Below are 26251 nucleotides of genomic sequence, written 5' to 3'. Positions count from 1 at the left end.
GCAACCCCAACAGACCACAGTCATGGCAAATTTTGTCGTAGTAGATTGTGCTTCATCTTTCAATGCGGTATTGGATAGACCATCCCTGAGAGAATTGAAAGCGATCACTTCAATATATCACCTTGCCGTCAAGTTCCCAACTCCTGGTGGAGTAGCGAGTATGAAAGGAGAACAGAGGGAGGCAAGGGAGTGTTATAACACCTCCCTTCTCACATCTGTGAAACCGCGAGAACCGATGGCGATGGTGGTGCATGGGGGCACAAACCCGTAGGAACTAGACCCCAGAATCATGGAGGAGCTAGGGGCTAAGCCTATGGAGGAGGTAGAGGAGATCGTAGTGATGGAAGAACTGTTGCAAAAATTGAAGGTGGGAAAAAGCCTTCAAAGCGATGCGAAGGAGAAGTTAGTAAGGTTTTTGAAGAACAATCTGGATGTATTTGCTTGGAGTCATGAAGACATGGTAGGAATAGATCCAGCCATCATGTGCCACCATTTGAATATCGCACCTGAGGCAAGGCCTGTCAGGTAGAAAAGACGAGCGCTTGATCCAGAGAGGTACGCAGCCCTAAAGGATGAGGTGGACAAGTTGAAGGCTAATGGGTTCATCTGTGAGTCCTTTTATCCTGTATGGGTGTCAAACCCAGTGCTAGTCCCAAAACCGAATGGAAAATGGAGGACTTGCATTGACTTCTCAAACCTCAATAAGGCTTGTCCTAAGGACAGTTTTCCACTCCCAAGGATAGATCAGCTGGTGGATGCAACGGCCGGGCACAAGTTACTTAGCTTTATGGATGCCTATTCTAGATACAACCAGATACCTATGAACCCAGCCGATGATGAGCATACGTCATTTATAACAGACAAAGGGCTCTACTGTTATAGGGTGATGCCTTTCGGATTAAAGAATGCGGGTGCCACCTATCAAAGATTGGAGAACAAAATGTTCGCTAACCAGATAGGGAGGAACGTGGAAGTATACGTCGATGATATGTTGGTGAAGACTAAAAAGGCTGCATAACTCAACAAAGACCTGGGGGAGATGTTTGACACACTCAGGAAGTACCGAATGAAGTTGAATCCACTCAAGTGCACTTTCGGTGTATCCTCGGGAAAGTTCTTAGGCTTCATGGTCAACTCCAGAGGCATCGAAGAAAATCCTGATAAGATAAAGGCCCTAATAGAAATGAGCCCCCCCAAGAATAGGAAGGAGGTGCAATGTCTAACAGGATGGGTTGCAGCCCTCAATAGGTTCATCTCGAGGTCTACGGACAAATGTCTCCCCTTCTTCAATATCCTAAAAAGGAGCAAAAAGTTTGCTTGGGATGAGGAATGTGAGGATGCTTTTGTCAAGCTGAAGGAGCACTTAGGGAAGCCGCCCTTGTTAGCAAAACCTGAAAGGGGCGAAAGGCTATACTTATACTTGGCAGTATCCGAGCATGCCATAAGTGCTGCCCTCATTAAAGGAGAGAAGAAACACCAGCAACCTGTGTACTACGTCAGTAAACGGTTAGTAGATGCGGAGAACCGATACCTAGAGATAGCGAAGTTGGCATACGCGTTAGTTGTGGCTTCAAGGAAATTGAGGCCCTATTTCCATGCCCATGCGATCGAAGTACTCACCAATAGCCCTTTAAGGCAGGTCTTGCATAAACCGAAAACCTCGGGAAGACTGATGAAGTGGTCGATCGAGTTGAGTCAATTCGACATCACTTTTACCCCAATGACCTCCATCAATGGGCAAGTGCTCACAGAATTCATAGTGGAATTCACCTATCGACCGAATGGAGAAGGAGATGAAGAAGAGGGACAATCAGTCGCAGAAGGGAAGCCAAGGAGTTCTAAGGAATGGAGCCTGCACATGGATGGAGCATCCAACAAAGGAGGATCTGGAGCAGGTATCGTGATGACTAGACCCGAAGGACACATGATGTACTGCGCGATACGGTTTGGGTTTGAAGCCTTGAACAATGAGGCAGAATACGAAGCACTTCTAGCAGGGCTGCGGTTGGCCCAGGGGCTGAAGGTAATGCATCTACACATCTTTAGTGACTCACAGTTGGTGGTATTCCAGGTGAAAGGGGAGTACCAAGCGAGGGGTCCCAAGATGGCTGCTTACTTGGAAAGGGTAAGAGGCTATTTGGAGCAGTTGGTGGAATATAGCATAGAGCAAATCCCGAGAAAGAGGAATACCCATGCTGATGCCCTCACAAAGCTGGCTTCCACTAAAGATGGGGATACCCTTGAATCAGTGCCTGTGGAATACTTACCAAGGCCAAGCATTGTCAATCCAGACGTTCACATGGTCAGCATCCCAAAGGAGTCATGGGCCAGCCCGATTATAAGCTACCTGAAGGATGGTGTGGTGCCAACTGACAAGAGGGAGGCTCGAAGGCTAGTTTATAAGGCAGTCCGATACACCTTGATAGATGGGATCTTATACAAGAGAGGGTTTTCTGTGCCACTCTTGCGATGTGTTGGTGAGGAAGAAGCTGTGAAGGTACTATATGAAATACATGAGGGTGAATGTGGCAACCATGCGAGTGGACCATCCACGGCTCGAAAAGCCATGAGGCATGGGTACTACTAGCCTTCCATGGAGAGAGATGCAAATGATTTCGCAAGGAGATGTGACAAATGCCAAAGGCATGCAAACTACTCCCGAAAACCCCCAAATGAATTGACCAACATGACCAGCCCTTGGCCCTTTGCTATCTGGGGGATAGACCTGATTGGTGCCCTTCCCCCAGGAAGAGGTGGAGCGAAGTACGCGGTGGTAGCCGCAGATTACTTCACCAAGTGGGTCAAAGCATAACCTCTAGTGAAGATAACGGCCAAGCATATCACCACTTTTGTAAATAAATTCATTGTCTGCAGATATGGAGTGCCCTAAAAGATTATTTCTGACAACGGCACTCAGTTTGAAGGGGAAACGTTCGAGGAGTACTGTAGGGAAAGAGGCATAAGAAGAAGCTTCTTGGCTGTTGTGCTTCCACAGGCCAATGGGCAGGTGGAGGCCATTAACAAAGTCCTTCAGAAGAACTTAAAAACAAAGCTAGAGAAGATTAAAGGTGCTTGGGTCGAGGAGTTACCTAACATGCTTTGGGCCTACAGAACCACTCCGCACACAACCACTAGAGTGACCCCTTTCTCCTTAGCATATGGATGTGAGGTTGTCCTCCTAATTGAGATGAAGGTTAACTCGTATAGGATACAGGCATACGAGGACCAGGTCAACCATGCGGCAATGGCCGAAAGCTTGGACATGCTAGAAGAAAGAAGGGAAAAGGCGCAAATGAGGGTGGCGGTATACCAGCAGCGGGCAGCAAGGTATTACAACTCGAGGGATCGAGAGAGAACGTTCAGAATAGGTGACCTGGTATTAAGAAAAGTACTCCCCAACACGCGAGACCCAGGGGCTGGGGTGCTTGGGGCGAACTGGGAAGGGCCCTACCAAGTCACTCAATACATACCACCAAACACCTATAAGTTGGCGCGCATGGACGACACCGTCATACCTCGAGCATGGAATGCAAAACACCTCAGGAAGTACTACCAGTAAGACTTCCACATCCAATGCAAGCAGTATTTGTGTTTAGTTTGTTGCAGGTCATGTTATCTTAGTAGACGAGAATCAAAGAGGTTGCCTAGATAACCTCCCAAGTAGATGTAAGCCTTCTATATATATCGTTGTAATCTGACTACTATTAATGAAATTGTTCACCACTTCGTATGTTATTTACTTCTCTATGTGAGCATCAACCAAAGTGCTTGCCAAAATAAATCTCACCAAGCACTTCGGGGGTAGGACAGGAGGCACGAGTATATAAAAAAAAATCTCTTATATTCAAAAGGATTAGCTACCCTTTTGAATGTTAAGGGAATAGTTTAAACGGATGATCTGAAACCAAGGGCCGACACCCCAGGGGGTGAGGCCGTAAGGAGGGAATCTCCCAATAAGTCTAGAACGGCCATTAAGTCGGCTAGCCGAAAAGGGTCCTACAAGAGACCCTTGAAGAAATAGTACTATATATAATGACAAGAAGGACGCTTCTCGCAAAAAGTAACAAGCGTGCGCAAAGAATATAAAAGGACCCCAAGAGCCCAATGGGTTAACGTGTCCTTACGAGTATATTCAAAGTGCATCAGAAAGATTATCACCATCAGAATAAGGAAAATATATGTAATCCACAAATAATAATAATAATAATAAGAGGGACTTACCAAAGTCCCTTAAGTTTGATGAACACAAAAGAAAAAAGGAGAGAAAGGGGAAATAATGTGAGGGATTACATAGCAATAACATACATAGGCCGAATACAAAGGAACCTACAAATCTCCATCCTGACCCTTCCACTTAGAAATCTTCTCGACGGCATAATCTCCAAAGCGAGACAGGTCAAGGATGGGGTTGGTCCTCCAGACAGCGTGCAACGTGCGCTCGACTATGTGATTCTCAGCATTCACAAGCTTAGCCTCGAGCGCAATGATCCTCTCGTTTAAAGTCTGGATGGTAGCCTCCAGATGAGTGTTGGTGTGAGAGGTTGATGCAGCCTAGGCTAAGGCGGCATCCCTCTGGAAAACCGCCTCGGTCAGTTGACTTGACAAGATATCCTTTGCTGCCTTAGCCACCGATAGGTTCCCCAGTGCCTCCTTAAGCTCGCATTGTAACCGTTGGGTCGATGAGGAGTTGGAGGCGATTTGCCGATGACTCAAGATGGAAGCCTAGGTAAGGGCGAGGACATGGAATAAAGCCTCGGGGGTCAGGTGATTTCAAAAAACATATATATCTATCATAAATGAATAAACTGAGTATCTCGACAAGTACCTGCAAGGAGGCTCGCATATAGGCATCTTCAAGCTCAGCCTCGGGGACATTGTGCAAGGTCCTCCACTCACCTTTGGGAAAGTTTCCTAGATGATGGCTCATGGCTTCCCCATACTGGCTTGCAAGAGGATGATCTTCGGAAGCAAAAACATAAGCTTGGCCGGGGGAGGTGCGTGTGCTTTCCGAGGCACGCTTTGTCAGGGATGGGGACCGAGAAGGTCCTAATCCATCCGCAGTTGTGCGAGGAGAAGAAGAGTGTGGAGTCATCTTCTTGGGTAAAGAGGGGCCTGAAGGCACCCGCCTAGAACGCCGCCTCGGGGGTAAAGGAGCCCCAGCAAAATAAGGAATAACGAAATTCCTTTTAGGCATGGAGGGGTGAGGGACAGAGGCATCAAAGGCAAACTCACCGCCAAGCATCGACGGTGACGTCCAAGAGCTAACACCGCCAGTGTGACCATCATCGACCACACCCCCAGCCATGCCGGCAACAGAGTGCAAGCACAAGTAGTTCTCAGATACCACTGTCTCCTCAACTTCCATATGACCGCCTGAAGGGTAGACATAGTCCTTATCAGCTACCACATTATAATTACCTTCATCGTGGCCGTATACCCACGGATCCACAGGTTCAGGTGAGGAGGGGGATGGATCCGCAGGTTCGGGTGGCACAGGGCGTGGACTCGCCGATTCAGATGAGGCGGGGCATAGGCTCGCAGGTTCAGAGGAAACGGAGAATAAAGTGACGATCTAATTCGGGGTGAGCAGCCTATACAAGCGAAGGTTGCTCTCTATAAAAAGGGTGCTGGCTTGTTTAAAGTCACTCGACAAGGCCAAGATTTTCATCACTCAATCATGAGCCTTCGGTTTCAAGTGGGTGCCAGCGACCCCTAAGAGACTTGCCATCAAAAGAAAAGAAATAGTTACAGTTAAAAATACCATAGAAGAAAATCAGAGTAAAAAGAGGAACCTCTCATGTGTGAGATCAAAGTGAGAATAGTCTTACTTGGGGTGTTGAAGCTAGTATGTTGGGTGGACCCGCTAAAAGTGAAGAAATAGTTTGTCTTCCACGAGCCTCTATTTGAAATGGAGCCCTCCACGAGGGCATTCCCTTTATGGGTCGCAACTTTCTGGAGCTGGTAGAACCTGGGGGCAGATGCATTCGCCCTAAGGGTATAGAAGTAATGAACCTCACTCATAGAAGGTCCTCTGGAATGCACCTGATGGTATAACACATATAGGCTGCTCATTGTCACCCAGAAGTTGGGGGACAATTGTAGAGGCACCAGTTCAAAGTAGTTAAGCACTTTGACAAAAAAAGGATGAAGCGAAAGAGCCCCACCAGATCGGATTATGGAATCGCTGAAGGCCATGAACCCTTCTGGCAGCTCAGTTGCGCGCTAATCACGTTCTGGGATGATGAACTTGAGGTTTAATGGTAACTTATGAGCCTTTATCATGTTGGACAATATATTCATGGTGAGGCTGGACCTACCCGTCTCTTCGCAAGAGTCAGAGGTTCTCTTCGGCATCTCAGGTACCTGGGCAAAGATAGGGAGTTTATGAGCCATAGACTTTCCAAGGATCCTTGAGGACCCCCCACGTGTCCTATTTCTACCAGCACTCTGCTTGACCCTAGGGCGTAAGACCGGGGGAAGGGGAAGAAGCGTGGGTGGGATCATGGAAAGGAACTCCAGTTCAACCAAATCACGTCTACCGCCTTCGAAGGAGGGATCCCTATGACTGGGAGACTCGTCACGACGAAAGGAAAAAGGCTCAGGGGGCAAGTTTTCTTCTAGGCGAGCAATTTTAGAAAGGCAATCTTGGAGGATTGATTGTATCTGGGAAATGTATGTCGCATGCTGGGGAGAGAAACCTAAACCCGCGTCCCTGGTGTTGGATTCTAGCTCCCTCTCCAGGTCGCATGCTTTCTGTCTGAGGTAGGACAGTCTCCGGAGGTAGAGCGTCCGCACACCCCCACGGTTAGAGGGTCTACGTATGTCGACCTTCGAGTCGGAGGATGACAACTCAATGAATTCTGCATTGGACGAACCTTCGGGACATCGCCTAGACGCCATGGACCAGCTAAGACTCGAGGGCGTATATGTGTAAGGGTAACCCTATATCTACAACATGAGTGTGAAGGGTGTAAGAAAGGGGCCTAAACACGTGAACTTGAAAGGCCATACGAAAAGAATGACAAACTCTGAAGAAGGAGTGTCGTACAACCATTAATTCTACCCCCGCGTAATCAATGTAAAACAAAAAGAGGAAATAGAGGAAGGAGGCATACCTGTGGGTATATAAATTCGAAGGTGTGCAAGGATAGGAAATTAAAGCTGCTCAATAGGTGCAAGGAATATGTTGAGCAGCAGGAAAAGAAGGGGTGCAGAGGCATACAACTAGAGTTGCTTTTCGAATCGAGAGAAGCGCTTAGAAACGGTTATAAGTTAGATATTCCCGAGATATTTACTATTTTAAATGTAAATATCATTATTTATGTTAATATTTTGTTATGCTTGTAACACAAGTTAAGGACAGCCCATAGGCTCATATGTACAACCATGAGCCTATAAATAGGACTTATAGGATTCATTTATTTCACACGTAATATTTTGTATTCAGAGAGAAATAGTGCTTTTATACACAGTATTTGTATCTAGCTCTAAGACTTGTGAAACCCAGTGCACCCTTGTTCGCTGGTGACATGTTTTAGGGTTTTAGGTCAATGAAAACACTAAGTGAGTGTAGGTTATTACCAATTTCTGGAGTCGAACCACTATAAAGTCCTTGTGTCGTTTACATTCTTGCATTTAGTTCTATAATTCTTATCGTTTTTCGTGACTCTGTGTCATTGACTAAATTGAGTGTCAACATATACATATACATACACATATATCACACATATATATACACGTCACACACATATATATACTTAACAAATAAAAACATAAATAAATTGAAAAACAAAAACATAAAAAATAAATAGAAAAAATAAAAAAACACAAAAAAAAAATTAAAAACAAATATATATATATATACACATATATACACTAATATTAATATATATACACATTCACAAACATATATATCCACAAATATACAACATGTATATATAAAAACAGAAAAATAAAATAAATAAAAAATATAAACTAAATATATATATATACATATATATACCTGAGAGAGACGTGGGTGTGGGGGCGTGGTGGTGGCATCCTTGCGGCGGCAGCGGAGTCCTCATAGTGACGACGATGGTGGAGGCGGTACCTATAAACTCAAAAATTAAAAAAAAAAAACCAATAAACGATATATATATATAGGTGGTGGTGGAGGTGCACTGTGGTGGTGTCAGTGTTGTTGAGGAGGCGGCGGTACAGTAGTAGTCGGTGTCAAATCCGACGAGGAGAGAGAGAGAGAGAGGGGTTGAGTAATAGGGGTTATGGTTTGGAAAGTTGAATAATTGTGATTTCAAGCTTGGGGGTTTGGAATGGAAAAATCTGACGAAAAAAATGCAGTAGTGGCAGAGTTTAGGTTTTTTCGAAATGAAGAAAATGAGGAAGAATGGATCGGGGGATGCAGTGTATAAGACTATTAGCAGTGACACGTGTCGCTACTAATAGTCTTATAAAAAATTTAGGCGGGGAAATTCCTACGTTTTTTCTGAGCATTTTGAATTTATTATATTACAAATGTCGCCGCTAATAATATTGTAAATGAAAAAAAAATTATCCGATGTGATATCAGCAGTGAACATGTTTTGTCGTCGCTAATATTAACAGTGATTTTTGGTCGTCACTAAATTTTTTTTTGTTGTAGTGAGATAAAATCCTAGACGGACATAGAAAGCCTTTTTTGCATGGCATAGTGCATGCCTACTACTTCATAACAAGTTCAGTTATTATATATTAACAAACAAATTATATTTATAAAAAAAATTGTTCTAAATTTCATTGCATAGCTAATTGCTAATATTTTTTATTTCAAGCACTTAATTGTAAGAATAAAAATATTAAAGAATGTTTTGATAAACTCAAAAGGCTCTATGCTATAAACCTCGCAAAATAATTTAAATATATATATATGACTAGACATGAATTAACAATTTTAGTCCCAGCATAACGATAATAAGGTCCAACTAATCATGCTCATGCTTTAATTAATCAAAAATTATTTTTGTTTTGTAATGCATAAAAATCAAACAAAACCAAGATTTTTTTTCGTCTTTTTTATTTGGTTGGGTTCTTATAGACTCTTTATCAACTTGTTCTTACAATTTTTTTGTTAGAGTAGATAAAATAATGACCCACTAGTTGAGTATTATTGAAGCATTAATCCTTGAAACAACCATATACTTTAAAAGGTTCAAAGTATAAATGAGGTGAGATTCACATTGTCTTCCAAACTTAATTATGAAAATATATACAGTGAACTTTGAGAGTTATTAAAACACTAGAAAGTTTTTTATGAGAAGTGGAATCTTGTTGGGGCTGTAGGTAGTTGTTTCAGTAAACAAATATTCCCCATTTGCTTTTTCATATATATATATATATATATATATATATTCTAGTTCTTTATTCCAGCTGTTTTTCCATGCTTATCACTACAAAAAACAAGGTCTATACCGAGAACAAATGTCATCGGTATAAGCCGAAATGTCCTCGGTATACCCTCTACCGAGACAATGTCGTCGGTAGAAAGTTATTGGTACAGCCACGTCGGTAAAACAAAACTTCTACCGACGACATTAAAAATGTTCTCGGTATAGGTTAGACCGAGGACATTGTCCTCGGTATAAAGTGACAAATGTCCTTGGTACAGCCAACCCCAATTTGTCATCGTACTGGTATATACCGACATCTTGTTGGTATATACCGAGGACAATGTCCTTGGTATAGACTTTTCCCGAATTTTTTTTTATATTTGTAATATTTATTTATTTATTTATTTATTTTGAATTAAATATAAAAAAATAGAATAACAGTAAAACACTTATATTAAACATATAAATAAAAACATAATAGTATGTTCGCTGAATCAAAATAAAGAGTTGTGTTAAACATAAGAGTATGTTCGCTGATAATGTAATAGTCAATTGTAATAAAATTCATACATAAGTCCTACTGAGTCGGTGCTCCAACATCGGGATCATCGGGTGGTGGTGAGGCAGATTGAGATCCCGGGGTGATACAATGAGTCCGGACATGCTCCTCTAACTGTCGAAGACGCTCTCTCATCTCAGACAACTCTTCATCTCTAGTTTGTGAAGGACGAAAATCAAATGGAGTTCGGTCCCTTATGTTAAGGATACGTCCATATCCTTTCTGGTGGCCCCGTCGTTTTCCGAAGACAGTTTGTACCAAAGATATGTCTTCATCTTCAGGAACACTCGAAACTGGTGTGGAACTCTCAGTATCAGTTGCCTGTGTCTGCTGTGTTTCGCGGTATGCACGCAATTCCTCCTATGATACAATGTATAATGTAATTAAAATTTTGAAAAATGTTTAAAAAAAACTCAACGTACCCAAGTATTTTTGGCTGTCTCTGTCACCCACCCTGTGCCTGATTTTTGGTAAGTATCCATCCAGCTATCCGGGATGGACTCAAGTTGCCCAGTCTCTAAATTGCGCTATCACGTACATATATTTTTATAAAATTAATAATTAAACATAAATAAGAAAAATAAACTAAAAAATAATTAATTAACTAACTTTTTTATAGGGCAGGGCTGTGATTGACTGAGAACCTCCATAGCTAAGCTCTTTCAGTTTCCTTCTATTTTCCTTGTTGACCACAGAACGTTTCTGCAAAAACTTATCGTTAGTAATATATTTAATTAAGATAGTTAAGTTTAGCAAGAAATTAATACCGTAATTTCTGGGCGTCGGAAAAATTCAATTGCTTTTTGCCACTGCGTATCCGTGCAACCACCATAACGATTTTGTGGCCCATTAATCGTTAAATGCTCTTTAATATCGTACTTCCAGTCAGAATACTTTTTAGCACACGAAGTATCAATGCCTCTCAAGATCCCAGGCATATGCCCTTCTCCATTTCTAGTACACCCAATATCATACAAATCATCCTAATTTACAAACATTTATTAGTAAATATGATATATAACATAAAATGAGAATTAACATAAAAATACATAAACTACTTACTTCCAAATGTGCAAGTATTCTTTCTTTCGAGGCATTTGGTACTTTTGACCATTGAGGACAGTCCGGATCTGTGTACTGTCGAACAAGTAATTCGAGCTCTCTTGAGAAATTTGAGCTGTACTCTCCGATCTCTTTATATGTTCTCCCCCGCACATCCCACTCGAGAGGGAGAGGACGCCCCAACTGTTCCCTCTTTTCCCGCGTGTTCAATCTTTTATGGCGTCCACGTTTATTTGGAGGCGCTATTGTATGCAAATTCAATTTTTTAAAATTAATATGGATTAATTGTTAAATTTTCAGGAGTATATCAATGTGTAAAGTATTACCTCGTTCACAATCAGCTGGGATATCTGACGGTCCACGTGGAGGATCGCATCCTCCACCATCACCCCCGTGAGATTGAGCAATAACATCAGCCATATCTGTCAAATTAATCGATATTAAAATTACATTTATCGATTAAAAATTACTATATAAAATATTTATTGTTAAAAATAATTACTTCAACATATTATAAAATTACCACTTAATTATCACTATAATAATCTTCACTATCATCATCGGTTTCTATGTGTTCATCTTCCTCTTCATCATCTTCATATTCAACCTCCTCCTCCTCCTCCACTTCCTCTTCCTCCTCCTCCTCTTCTTCTTCCATTTCCTCCTCCCTCTCCTCCTCAATTGCAACATTATCTATCTCAACAAATTGTAATGGAGCCCCCGTACGTTCAAAGCTGATTTGTGGCAACGGTCCAAGATCAACGAATAATTGGAAATTAGAGGAACTAGTGTCGTGCATAACATCTATTTCTACATCCTCCGCTTGTTCTTCAACTAGTGGGATGTCCCACACATTTCTGTGATGCACTTCTTGGACGACTTTCCAATGAGATTTATTTTTAAGGTCTTCAATATAGAAAACTTGGTTAGCCTGAGTTGCTAAGATAAATTTATCATCTTTGAAGTCCTTCGAACTGGTTTTGATACTCGTTATGTTTTGCTCAAACTTTAATCCTGAAGACCGATTAGTGTCAAACCATTTGCACTTAAATAATACAATAGAACAACCAGAAAGATATGACATCACTAAAACTTCTTCCAACTGGCCGTAATAAGTACTATTTTCGACACCCGCTACAGAGACTCCACTATTTTGAGTTTTGCGATTCTTGTCCCTGTCATAACACAATGATGCATTAACTTCCCCAACACTTTGAAATGCATTAACTTCACTAGGAAATTCAATGATGTGTAATTTTGACACCCGGGGAATAATGGAGCCTCGATCTCAGCAAACAAATCGTTATAATGTTGCCCACCCCTGTAGTCTGTTGTAGGTATCTCTTGACCGCGCTCATTCTCCGCTTGTTCGTCATTATCATTTTGCATAAGATCATTGAGAACATCCATCATTTCATCTTCATCATTTTATCTATCCGAGCTCTCATTGGTATTATTTCATCCTCTCCATGCCAATGCCAATTGGTATATTTCCGTAGAAAACCATTTACAAAAAGATGATTTTCTAATACATCAATCGTCTGAAATTCAACGTTGACACACCTCCTACACGGAAATTTCACCAATCCCCTTGAGTCAACGCACTGCCGAGCTCTCTGGAGAAAATCCATCACACCAGCCTCATACTCATCGGATAATCGATCTGTCAAATTAATCCAGCTCTTGTCGATCGACATTGTATGAATGTAGCACTGCACGGAACACTAATCATCAAACTTACAATCAATTTGTGTGTGTCCTAATTCAGAGAGAGGCAAATGTAAGAGTCTTCAATGACTCACCCTCTCTAAACGGGTCTAAGGCTTCTTGTGATGAACACTAAGAAAATATAATATTATCACTAGGTGATAATAACACTATTATATCTTTGGTAATAATTTCTTATTACCAAAGAAAAAAGCAAATAAAATTAAATATATTTTTTTAATGTCTTATGCTCTTTGAAGTTAATTATGTTGTTTTATGATATCTAACTATAATATATTTGAGTGTAAATATTATTAAAATTATTTAAATTTGACATATTAATTTAGTATTTATTAAATTACATATTTTATTTATGCTTTATTGAATAGTTTTATTAATTTAAACAAAATTTCTAAGATTTGTTTAAAATTTATTTAATTACTTTAGGATTTAATTATTACTTAATTTATTTAATTAATTTTTATTTTTATTAAAATTTAGTTGCATAATGTTAATGTTAATTTTTTTTAATCTTAATTTTAAAATATATTATTTATATAAAAAAAACATAAATTATTCAAAAATTGAAAAAAAAATTTAAAAAAATACAGAAAAATTAAAAACAACTAACAAATATTATTAAAAACATATTTTTTTAATTTTAATTTTATTAATGATTAAAACTAACAAATATTAAATTTAATTTTTTTAATTTTAATTTTAATTTTAATAATGGTTTTCTAATAATATATTTGTTAATTTTATTTAATCAGAACTAACAAATATTATTTTTTTACATATTAATTTAGTATTTATTAAATTACATATTTTACTTATGCTTTATTGAATAGTTTTATTAATTTAAACAAAATTTCTAAGATTTGTTTAAAATTTATTTATTTATTTACTTTAGGATTTAATTATTACTTAAATTATTTAATTAATGTTTATTTTTATTAAAATTTAGTTGCATAATGCTAATGTTAATTTTTTTTAATCTTAATTTTAAAATATATTATTTTACTTATCAATTCACTATTTATTAAATTAGAAATTTTATTGAGTACTTCTACTAATATTCACAATATCTCTAAATTTTACAATTCTATAAAAAATTCGTCAGCATAACGACTATATTTTCATCTATCCCAAAATTTAAAATCCTGCAAATAACACATAAAAATATCCAGACCCAGATCATGCAGAGAGCATTACAAATACATTTTAAACGACTATATAATTTATAATTATTAGTCTAAATTTTATTAATTATTTAATTTTCTAACCAAAATATTAAAATTCTACTAAAAATTAACAACAAATTAATCATCAATATTCATAAAATCTGAATTTTTACTACTAACATAACCAAAAAAATTAAAATTGACAACAACAACATACTAACATTACCACCAAAATTTTCAAATTAACACTCAAATATTTAATATGTTTACTAATATGTTTAATACACATAAAATTCACCAAAACAACATAGAATTTATTTTTTTAAAAAATACTAATTAATCATATAACAATTTTCTAATTCCTAATATCATTTTTACTAATACTTATTTTGAAAACCTAAAAATAAATACATTCTATCTAATATAATAATTTCAGATTTTTATTAAAATTAATATTATATTATTTATATAAAAATAAATAAATTATTCAAAAATTGAAAAAAAATTAAAAAAATACAGAAAAATTAAAAAAAAACTTACCAATGCCTTCAATATCTTGCTAGCAATCTCTTTAGTCCAACAAAAACCGAATACCCAACCTTCAAACAAAAATTACAAAATATCATTATACAATTTCATAAATATATCTATATATATATAAAATGAATAAATAAACTATACCTTCAACAAATACAAAGAAATTCCTTCACCCTTGGCAATTTTGGGGCTTAAAACCGAGCTTTTTGGGAGGAAAACGGCGATATTCGGCGGAGGGAGGCGGACCGTTCGGAGAAAACCGAGAGAAACCAGAGAGGAAGGAGAAGGGGCTTCACGGCTGAGGGAGATATTTATAAACCCTATACCGAGAATATGTTCTCGGTATAGGTTCTCGGTATAGCAACTAAACCTATTCAGAACCGCGAAAATGTCCCGCGCATATGAAATGTCTATACCGAGGACAGGTTGTTAGTATACTGTTCTCGGTATAGAACCTTTTTTTTGTAGTGTATGCTTGCTTGAATTAAGAAATGCACAAGCCAAATTCCAAAACATGGAATATATATATATATATATTTATATGGTCATTGGGGTAAAATTTAGCGGCTAAAGTCCATGTTCTTTTACAAGTGTAGCATTTAAATTCTTTATATTTTATTTTGTAGGCAAAATATTCTAACGTTACACAATTTGTGCATATTTTCCCCAAATCGTTATCCGTCTATTAAAATGCTTCAAAAAAGGGACTATCACTACCAAAAAAGAAAAGACTCGGGACATAAATGCTTCAATTTTGAAAGAAAAAAAATTTTAAATACCAATTTTTTTTTTCAAGAAGATCAAATATTCTATAATTAACATATTAAAAAATTTATTTCTTAGAATTTTTTAAGAGGAGTATTGACTACCTTAAACAAGTTATAATTCTACTACTATATAATCTCATATTAATTTTTTTTAATTACAAAATTAAGACAAAATATTTTTTTTTACATTAAGTCATCTATTAAATAGTATATCTTTAAACATTGTTATTATTTAAAATAATAGAAAATAATAAATTTGGAGACAAAGAAAGAAAATTGAATAAATATTTTTTTTTAAATGTTTAAATGATCTCTAAAAAAATCTATAAATGTAGATAATAAAATTATTAAATCATTTATATTAATAGTTTCATTCTAGATAGTGCCCCTTTAAATATATTTTTTTAAATTATTCAATTTTTTTTCTTTCTCTCTAAATTTATTAGTTTTTTTATTTATTATATTTTAATTAATAAAATAAATGTTTAAAGATATAATATTTAAATGATGTAAAGATATTTGAGAAATTAATATATTATAAAAAAATTATTTTATCTTAATTTTGTAATTATAAAAATAATATGTAATGTTGGGACTCTTGCCAAAAAAAAAGACTTAAATCATACACATGTAAAAGAACAAATCTTTAGCTAATTATTCATAAATTAATTTAAACTATATATAAAAAATAAAAAATAAATAAAAAAAAAACTAGTCAAATATGGCTCGACTGAGTGAACAACACATGGGTTTGACTGGTTGCCTAAGACAAACAAATAAATACAAGAAGAGATTAACATGGTGTAACCAATGTTAGTGTTACAAAATTATATATATTAATTAGGACTAATTTATGGGTCAGGATCTTTTTTTAAAATGAGGATCATATTTTTACTTTATTATCATATCATTACAATATATATATATATATATATATTCTTTCTTTGACGACCAGGCTCTGGTGTCATTACAAATACATGACAAATGCATTACAAATATATATATATATATATATATATATTCTTTCTTTGACGACCAGGCTCTGGTGTCATGACAAATGCATGAATTGTAGCATAATGTTGGAAGAAAATGACAAATTTTATAATGACACCAACCAATTGCACTAACCCATTTGGTGATTAGTGGCAATACTAACTATGTGGCAGTGACTAGTGAACCCCCAAAGCATTAAAATAACTTAATAATTATTATTGGGCCATTTTACGTAGCGTACTCATTGCATGAATCGTATGAGCTCAATATTTTAGCATTAATAGTTAATTAATGGCCAAATTGGCTATTTTTGGCTTATTGCATGCCTAGTACCATGTTCTAAAATTCTAATAAAAAGAAATAAATTAATGGTGACGAACTTATCCGAACTGATGATTTATGATGTATAAGACAAGACATCAATATGATAAAAAAAGACAAGACGTTAATTAGTATTAATTAAATAATAAAAAACTAAATTAGTTTCAGAAAATATTTATAAAATTCTAAAATAATATATTCCCTTAATTTATCAGACAGTACGTGATATAGTACTTGATTTGTTGAAGGGATATATTTGCTAGCTCAATATTTTTAAGTTATTATTCCTACTTTTGCAAAAGCTATAATTGCGCACTTGGCTAACTTTTTTTTTTTTTTTTGTGGCCGCACTCTTGGCTAACTTTGTTAGGATATCAAATGGAATTGAATAGTAAAACCAAGTTGTTAATTATATATATAACTAATGTAATCTAATGACAGAAAAGACCCAAACGATTAAGAATAACTGCGTGAGTTATCTTAAGGCATTTATTAAAGAACTCTTTTTATATTGTGTATGAAGTGACAGCTATATACTTATCTTGATTATATGTATTAACTCTATTCTATATGAGTTGTATATAAATAGTTGAACATTGTTGCGTGTGTGTTGAGTATATATATGCTACATAAGATGCATGAATTACTTTTATATATAAATCAGCATTAATTAATAATACTACAATTTTTTTTATAAATATAATCACCAATTAACCATTCAAAAAACTCGTAATATTTATATAACACATGGTGTTCAAAGTAAATATATATATATATATTTATATTTATAGTGATCAGTACACTTAGTGCCACAATTAGAAGCAACAAAAATGTATGACAACTCCACTCTAAGCTCTGTTAGCCTTAGTTGACTTCATCATTATTATAATATATTGATCAACAGATTTCAACTGCGTGATTATTACAAACGAAAAGATCTATAAATATTATCACTTTTGGTTGTGAATTGTAACGTATGGAAACATTCACGACGTACTATAAAATGGATGTTTTACGTTATGTGTAACCAATGGGAAAACAAGCTACATATATAAATATATTGGTGTTGATTGGTAACCTTTAAAAAAAAATAGTTTTTTATTTAATTATTTAAAAATTTAACAATTAAATATAAAATATTATTTAGTAACTCTATTTTTATTTATTATTTTTAAAAATTTTAATTAAAATTTAATAAATTTTAAAAATAAAATTTTTTAAACAGTTTTTGACTTTTTATTTTTTTTTCTTCTCTTTTTTAAATCAACCCTTATTTAGTATTCTTAAACAAAAAATAAAAATAAAAATCAAAGTTATCAAACGCATATTTTATTTTTTGTTTTTAAAAATAAAAATAGTTATCAAACATATTTTTATTTTTTAAAAATAAAGAAACAAAAACAAAAATAATATTTACATTTTTGTGTTTAAAAAATTCAAAAACAAAAATTTTACCAAACACAACCATAGTTTGGTAACACTTAAATAAATAATTTTTTATTTAATTAATTAAAAATTTGATAATTAAACATAAAATGTGTTTCATAACTCTATTTTTATTTATTATTTTTTAAAATTTATTAAATTTTGAAAATAGAAATTTTTTCACTTTTAAATTTTTTTTAAACCGTTTTCGACTTTTCTTTAATTTTTTTTTCTTCTCTTCTTCAAATCAATTATATTGTTAAACAAAAAATAAAAATAAAAGTTATCAAACGCGTTTATTATTTTTTGTTTTTAAAAACAAAAATAAAAAATAGTTACCAAACATATTTTTATTTTTTAAAAATAAAAAACAAAAATAAAATAATATTTTCATTTTTTTGTTTACAAAATAAAAAAATTTACCAAACACAATATGTCGTCAAGTACGTAGGAAATTGTTTTTTTCCTATATCTTTTATGCGTATATCCATTTTCCTTCCACAACGAATAGATCAACACATCAAATGGGATACACATGAATTTCATTATTGCATCAACTAATTTGACAATTAATCTAGAATGCAGAGAGAGATTTATAATCGACACCCTTCATCAGGAACCTCTTACAGTACCCTAGACACTACAAAAAAAAAGTTCTATACCGAGAACATTATACCGACAACATGTTCTCAGTATAGTCATTTCAGATGTGCGGGACATTTTCACGGTTCTGAAATAGGGTTAGTTCCTATACCGAGAACTAGGGTTTATAAATATGTCCAACAGCCGCGAACCCCCTTCTCCTTCCTCTCTGGTTTCCCTCTGGTTTCTCCACGCCGTCCGCCTCTCTCCGCCGAAAACCTCCATTTTCTTCCCAAAAATTTCGGTTTTAAGCCCAAAAATTTCCAAAGGTGAAGGAGTTTCTCTCTATTTGTTAAAGGTAAGGTTTATTTCTTCATTTTATATATATAAATATATATTTATGAAATGGTAATGATTTTTTGTAATTTTTGTTTGAAGGTTGGGTGCGGTTTTTGTTGAACTACAAAGAAAGTTTGCAAGGAATTGAAGGTGTTGGTAAGTTGTTTTTAATTTTTTTTAATTTTTTTTAATTTTTTTCAATTTTTGAATAATTTATGTTTTTTTATATAAATAAAATAATATTAATTTTAATAAAAATCTTAAATTCTTATATTAGATAGAATGTATTTATTTTTAGGTTTTAAAAATATTTATTAGTAAAAATGAGATTAACAATTAGAAAATTGTGATATGATTAATTAGTATTTTTTTTATTAAAATAGATTCTATGTTGTTTTGGTGAAATTTATGTGTATTAAACATATTAGTAAACATATTAAATATTTGAGTTTTAATTTGAAAATTTTGGTGCTAATGTTAGTATGTTGTTGTTGTCAATTTTTTTTTTTTTTTTTGTTATGTTAGTAGTAAAAAATCAGATTTTATAAATATTGATGATTTGTTGTTGTTAATTTTTAGTAGAATTTTAATATTTTGCTTAGAAAATTGAATAATTAATAAAATTTAGACTAATAATTATAAATTATATAGTCATTTAAAATGTATTTGTATTGCTCTCTGGATGATTTGGGTCTCGATATTTTTTATGTGTTATTTGCAAGATTTTAAATTTTGGGGTAGATGAAAATATAGTCGTTATGTTGCCGAATTTTTTATAGAATTGTAAAATTTAGAGATATTGTGAATATTAGTAGAAGTACTCAATAAAATTTCTAATTTAATAAGTAGTGAATTGATAAGTAAAATAATATATTTTTAAATTAAGATTAAAAAAAATTAACATTAACATTATGCAACTAAATTTTAATAAAAATAAACATTAATTAAATAATTTAAGTGATAATTAAATCCTAAAGTAAATAAATAAATTTTAAACAAATCTTAGAAATTTTTTTTAAATTAATAAAACTATTCAATAAAGCATAAGTAAAATATGTAATTTAATAAATACTAAATTAATATGTAAAAAAATAATATATGTTAGTTCTGATTAAATAAAATTAACAAATATATTATTAGAAAACCAATTTTAAACATAATTTTAATCATTATTAAAATTAAAATTAATATTTGAAGTTAGAAAAAAATATGTCAAATTTAATTCCTTTTAATAATATTTACACTCAAATATATTATAGTTAGATATCATAAAACAACATAATTAACTTCAAAGAGCATAAGACATTATAAAAACAATATTTAATTTTATTTGTTTTTTTCTTTGGTAATAAGAGATTATTACCAAAGATATGATAGTATGTTATTATCACCTAGTGATAATTTTTTATTTTTTTAGTGTTCATCACAAGAAGCCTTAGACCCGTTCAGAGAGGGTGAGTCATTGAAGACTCTTAAATTTGCCTCTCTCTGAATTAGGACACACACACAACTTGATTGTAAGTTTGATGATTAGTGTTCCGTGCAATGCTACATTCATACAATGTCGATCGACAAGAGCTGGATTAATTTGACAGATCGATTATCCAATGAGTATGAGGCTGGTGTGATGGATTTTCTCCAAAGAGCTCGGCAGTGCGTTGACTCAAGGGGATTGGTGAAATGTCCGTGTAGGAGGTGTGTCAACGTTGAATTTCAGACGATTGATGTATTAGAAAATCATCTCTTTGTAAATGGTTATCTACGGAAATATAACAATTGGCATTGGCATGGAGAGGATGAAATAATACCAATGAGGAAAGTGATGGATCAAAATGATGAAGATGAAATGATGGATGTTCTCAATGATGTTGTGCAAAATGACAATGACGAATATGAAAAGAATGAGCGCGGTCAAGAGATACCTACAACGGACTGCAGGGGTGGGCAACATTATAACGATTTGTTTGTTGAGATCGAGGCTCCATTATTCCCCGGGTGTCAAAATTACACATCATTGAATTTCCTAGTGAAGTTAATGCATTTCAAAGTGTTGGGCAAAATTCCCAACAAAATATTTGATGGAATGCTGAAGTTGTTACATGATGCATTTCCAGGCCCAAATAAGCTTCAAAAATCGCATTATGCAGCAAAAAGGTTGTTGCGGAAACTTGGATTGGGCTACGAGTCAATCCATGTCTCCAAGCATGATTGCGCAGTGTTTTGGAAAGAACATGTTGGAAAAAGCAAATGTCCTGTTTGTGGGGAGGATCGATGGGTGGACAAGAACACCAAGGGAAAGAAAGTGCCTCATAAAGTGATGCGTTATTTTCCTTTAACCCCTAGGTTAATGTGAAATATGCATCGAGGCACATTGCTCAACATATGAGATGGCATCACGAGCAACGTATAAAAGAAGATGGTGTATTGCGTCATCCTGCTGATGGGAAAGCTTGGAAGGACTTTGACTGAAATAATCCAACATTTGCAATGGAACCCAGGAATGTGCGGCTTGGATTGGTTGCAGATGGATTCAATCCCTTTGGTAATATGAGTTTTTCTTATAGTATGTGGCCGGTTGTGTTGATGACATATAACTTGCCACCATGGTTGTGCATGCGAGAAACTAATTTCATGTTGAGCTTATTAATTCCGGGACCTCATTCGCTAGGAAAAGATTTTGATATTTTCTTAAGACCATTGATTGATGAGTTAAAAGAATTATGGGTGACCGGTGTACAGACTCGAGATGCAGTCGATGGTAGTTTCTTTACTCTTCGGGCAGCTTTGATGTGGACTATAAACAATTACCCAGCAAGGAGTAGCCTTCCTGGATGGACTGGCCAAGGTTATCATGCTTGCTCTACTTGCAATGTGGCAACACCATCTATTCATTTACAAAAGAAGGTTGCTTTTCATGGTCATAGACATTTTTTACCAATTAAACATGCCATTAGAAGGGACAAGAAGACATATGGTGTCGTTGAAAAAATATTACCACCAAAGGCATTAACCATGCAAGAAATGTTCACACAAATGAGTTTTATACCCGATTCTCTTCCTAGTAAGCATGTCAGTTATGGCGGCCAAAAAAGAAAGCGTACAAAAGAGCAAGTAGTTTGGCGGAAAAAAAGTATATTTTTTGAGCTCACATATTGGGCCAACATAATGTTGCGACACAATCTAGATGTTATGCATGTTGAGAAAAATGTGTGCGAAAATTTAGTAGGCACAATAGTTGGGCTGGAGAATAAGACCAAAGACACAGTTAGTGCCAGAGTAGACTTGGAGAAGATGAAGATGAGACCAGAGTTACAGCTGAGGAAGTTGAATGGTCGGATACAAAAGCCTGCGACCAAATTCACTTTCACTGTTGAAGATCGCCAAAAGTTTTGTCGATTTCTTAAATCAGTGAAATTTCCAGATGGTTTTGGATCTAACCTAAGGAAAAATGTGATTGATAATGACAATAAGATCACTAGTTTGAAATCGCATGATTGTCACATCATTATGCAACGCCTTTTGCCAGTTGGTGTGCATGCATTCCTAGAGAAATCGATGAGTACAACTATTATTGAGTTATGCACTTTCTTCAAGCTCATTTGTGCGAGAACTCTAAAAGTCTCAGATTTAGAAAAAGTCAAAACTTCAATTGTTGAGATTGTTTGCAAGTTAGAAAATATTTTCCCACCTGCTTTTTTCGATATCATGGTCCATCTACTAACACATTTACCGGAAGAAGCAATACTTGGAGGACCGGTTCACATGAGGTGGATGTATCCTTTTGAAAGGTATATGAAAAAATTGAAGAATTATGTCAATAATAAAACACGTCCAGAGGGGTCAATAGAATAAGGATATGTGGTTGATGAGGCATTAACATTTTGCTCCATGTACTTGAAAGGTGTTGAGACAAAGTTCAATCGTCCAGACCGAAATGTAGATGTTGGTCCATCACTTAAAAAGATGTCGGTCTTTCGATCTCAGGGTCGTCTAATTGGTAAGAAATCCTTGACAATTTTGGAAGATGAAGTGAAGAAAATAGCGGATTGATATATTCTAAACAACTGCAATGAGATCTTGCCATATCTTCAGTAAGTAATTAAAGTAGTTCATCATTTCATTGCATGTTTATTATAACACTTATTAGTAGATCTTAAATTGGTTGTTTTTGTTTGTTGCAGAGAGCATAGGGAAATTCTACAGACTAGAGGTGTTGAAAACCTAGACCAATTACATAGAGAGGAATTTCCTAATTGGTTTTATAATAAGATTTATCATCTCCGACAAACAGGATCCTTGGAAGTACATGAAGAATTAATCTCTTTAGCAAACGGTTCTTCAACTCGCGTTGCGTCGTACCCTGGGTGTGTTGTAAATGGAGTAAAATTTTTGTGTTATGACAGGGACAAGAATCGCAAAACTCAAAATAGTGGAGTCTCTGTAGCGGGAGTCGAAAAGAATACTTATTACGGCCAGTTGGAAGAAGTTTTAGTGATGTCATATCTTTCTAGTTGTTCTGTTGTATTATTTAAGTGCAAATGGTTTGACACTAATCGATCTTTAGGATTAAAGTTTGAGAAAAACATAACGAGTATCAAAACCAGTTCGGAGGCCTTCAAAGATGATAAATTTATCTTAGCAACTCAGGCTAACCAAGTTTTCTACATTGAAGACCTTAAAAATAAATCTCATTGGAAAGTTGTCCAAGAAGTGCATCACAGAAATGTGTGGGACATCCCACTAGTTGAAGAACAAGCGGAGGATGTAGAAGTAGATGTTATGCACGACACTAGTTCCTCTAATTTCCAATTATTCGTTGATCTTGGACCATTGCCACAAATCAGCTTTTAACGTACGGGGGCTCCATTACAATTTGTTAAGATAGATAATGTTGCAATTGAGGAGGAGAGGGAGGAGGAAATGGAAGAGGAAGAGGAGGAGGAGGAAGTTGAATATGAAGATGATGAAGAGGAAGATGAACACATAGAAATCGATGATGATAGTGAAGATTATTATAGTGATAATTAAGTGGTAATTTTATAATATGTTGAAGTAATTATTTTTAACAATAATTAATTTTATATAGTCATTTTTAACCGATAAATGTAATTTTAATATCGATTAATTTGACAGATATGGCTGATGTTATTGCTCGATCTCACGGGGGTGATGGTGGAGGATGCGATCCTCCACGTGGACTGTCAGATATCCCAGCTGATTATGAACAAGGTAATACTTTCCACATTTATATACTCCTTAAATTTTAACAATTAATCCATATTAATTTTAAAATATTGAATTTGCATACAATAGCGCCTCCAAACAAACGTGGACGCCATAAAGGATTGAACACGCGGGAAAAAAGGGAACAGTTGGGGCATCCTCTCCCTCTCGAGTGGGATGTGCGGGGGAGAACATATAAAGAGATCGGAGATTACAGCTCAAATTTCTCAAGAGAGCTCGGATTACTTGTTCGACAGTACACAGATCCGGACTGTCCTCAATGGTCAAAAGTACCAAATGCCTCGAAACAAAGAATACTTGCACATTTGGAAGTAAGTAGTTTATGTATTTTTATGTTAACTCTCATTTTATGTTATATATCATATTTACTAATAAATGTTTGTAAATTAGGATGATTTGTTTGATATTGAGCGTACTAGATATGGAGAAGGGCATATGCCTGGGATCTTGAGAGGCATCAATACTTCGTGTGCTGAAAAGTATTCTGACTGAAAGTACGATATTAAAGAGCATTTAACGATTAATGGGCCACAAAATCGTTATGGTGGTTGCACGGATACGCAGTGGGAAAAAGCCATTGAATTTTTCTGACGCCCAGAAATTGCAGTATTAATTTCTTGCTAAACTTAACTATCTTAATTAAATATATTACTAACGATAACTTTTTGCAGAAACGTTCTGTGGTCAACAAGGAAAATAGGAAGAAACTGAAAGAGCTTAGCTATGGAGGTTCTCAGTCAATCCCAGCACTGCGCTATAAAAAAGTTAGTTAATTAATTATTTTTTAGTTTGTTTTTCTTATTTACATTTAATTATTAATTTTATAAAAATATATGTACGTAACAGCGCAATTTAGAGACTGGGGAACTTGAGGCCATCCCAGATAGCTGGATGGATACTCACCATAAATCAGGCACAGGGTGGGTGATAAAGACAGCCAAAAATACTTGGGTACGTTAAGTTTTTTTTAACATTTTTCAAAATTTTAATTGTTTGTTTACAAAACATAATTACATTAGACATTGTATCATAGGAGGAATTGCGTGCATATCGCGACACACAGCAGACACATACAACTGATACTAAGAGTTCCACACCAGTTTCGAGTGCGCCTGAAGATGATGACATATCTTTGGTACAAACTGTCTTTGGAAAACGACGGGGCCACCAGAAAGGATATGGACGTATCCTTAACATAAGGGACCGAACTCCATTTGATTTTCGTCCTTCACAAACTAGAGATGAAGAGATGTCTGAGATGAGAGAGTGTCTTCGACAGTTAGAGGAGCATGTCTAGACTCATTGTATCACCCCGGGATCTCAATGTGCCCCACCACCACCCGATGATCCCGATGTTGGAGCACCGACTCAGTAGGACTTATGTATGAATTTTATTACAATGGACTATTACATTATCATGTTTAAGACAACTCTTTATTTTGATTAAGCAAACATACTCTTATGTTTTTATTTATATGTTTAATATAAGTATTTAAATTTTATTCTATTGTTTTTATATTTAATTCAAAATAAATAAATAAATAAATAAGGGAATAAATATTATAAATATAAAAAAAATTCTGGTTTAGTCTATACCGAGGACATTGTCCTCGGTATATACCATTAAGATGACAAATTTGGGTTGGTTGTGCCGAGGACATTTTTCACTCTATACCGATGACATTGTCCTCGGTACAACCTATACCGAGAACATGTTGATTGTCGTCGGTAGAAGTTTACTAACTTCTCCCGACGCGGCTGTACCGAGGACTTACTGCCGACGACATGTTCTCGGTATAAGGTCTACCGAGAACATTTAGGCTTATACCGATGACATTTGTTCTCGGTATAGACATTGTTTTTTGTAGTGAGAGCTTTCACAGTTGCCTGATTATTAGTCCAATCCATATATATACTTCGTCTTACACTACAAAAAAAAAAAAAAAAAAGTTATTGGTATATACATTTTCAGATGCGTGGAACCTTTTCGCAGTTCTGGAATAGGGTTAGTGGCTATACCGAGAACATGTTCTTGATATAGGGTCAATAAATATCCCAGCACGCGACCCCCTTATTCTTTCTCTCTTTCCCTCAGTTCTTACAGACTGAGCCTCTCCCTTTCTTCTCCGCCTCTCTCCACCGAATTCCTCCATTTCCCTCTATAAA

At 35.1% G+C, this 26251-nt stretch overlaps 1 protein-coding gene across 1 annotated transcript; it reads left to right on the top strand.

Annotated features, from left to right (window-relative positions):
- Positions 1-289: 289 nt before the first annotated feature.
- On the top strand, positions 290-2587 carry LOC133785619 (uncharacterized). Its single transcript, XM_062224838.1, has 2 exons — positions 290-460; positions 1352-2587. Exons 1-2 carry the CDS (start codon positions 290-292, stop codon positions 2585-2587), a joined length of 1407 nt encoding a protein of 468 aa, XP_062080822.1.
- Positions 2588-26251: the final 23664 nt, after the last annotated feature.

Source organism: Humulus lupulus, chromosome 6, assembly GCF_963169125.1.
Source record: "Humulus lupulus chromosome 6, drHumLupu1.1, whole genome shotgun sequence".
NCBI classification, from domain to species: Eukaryota; Viridiplantae; Streptophyta; class Magnoliopsida; order Rosales; family Cannabaceae; genus Humulus; species Humulus lupulus.
This window is presented reverse-complemented; position numbering and strand designations above follow the sequence as displayed.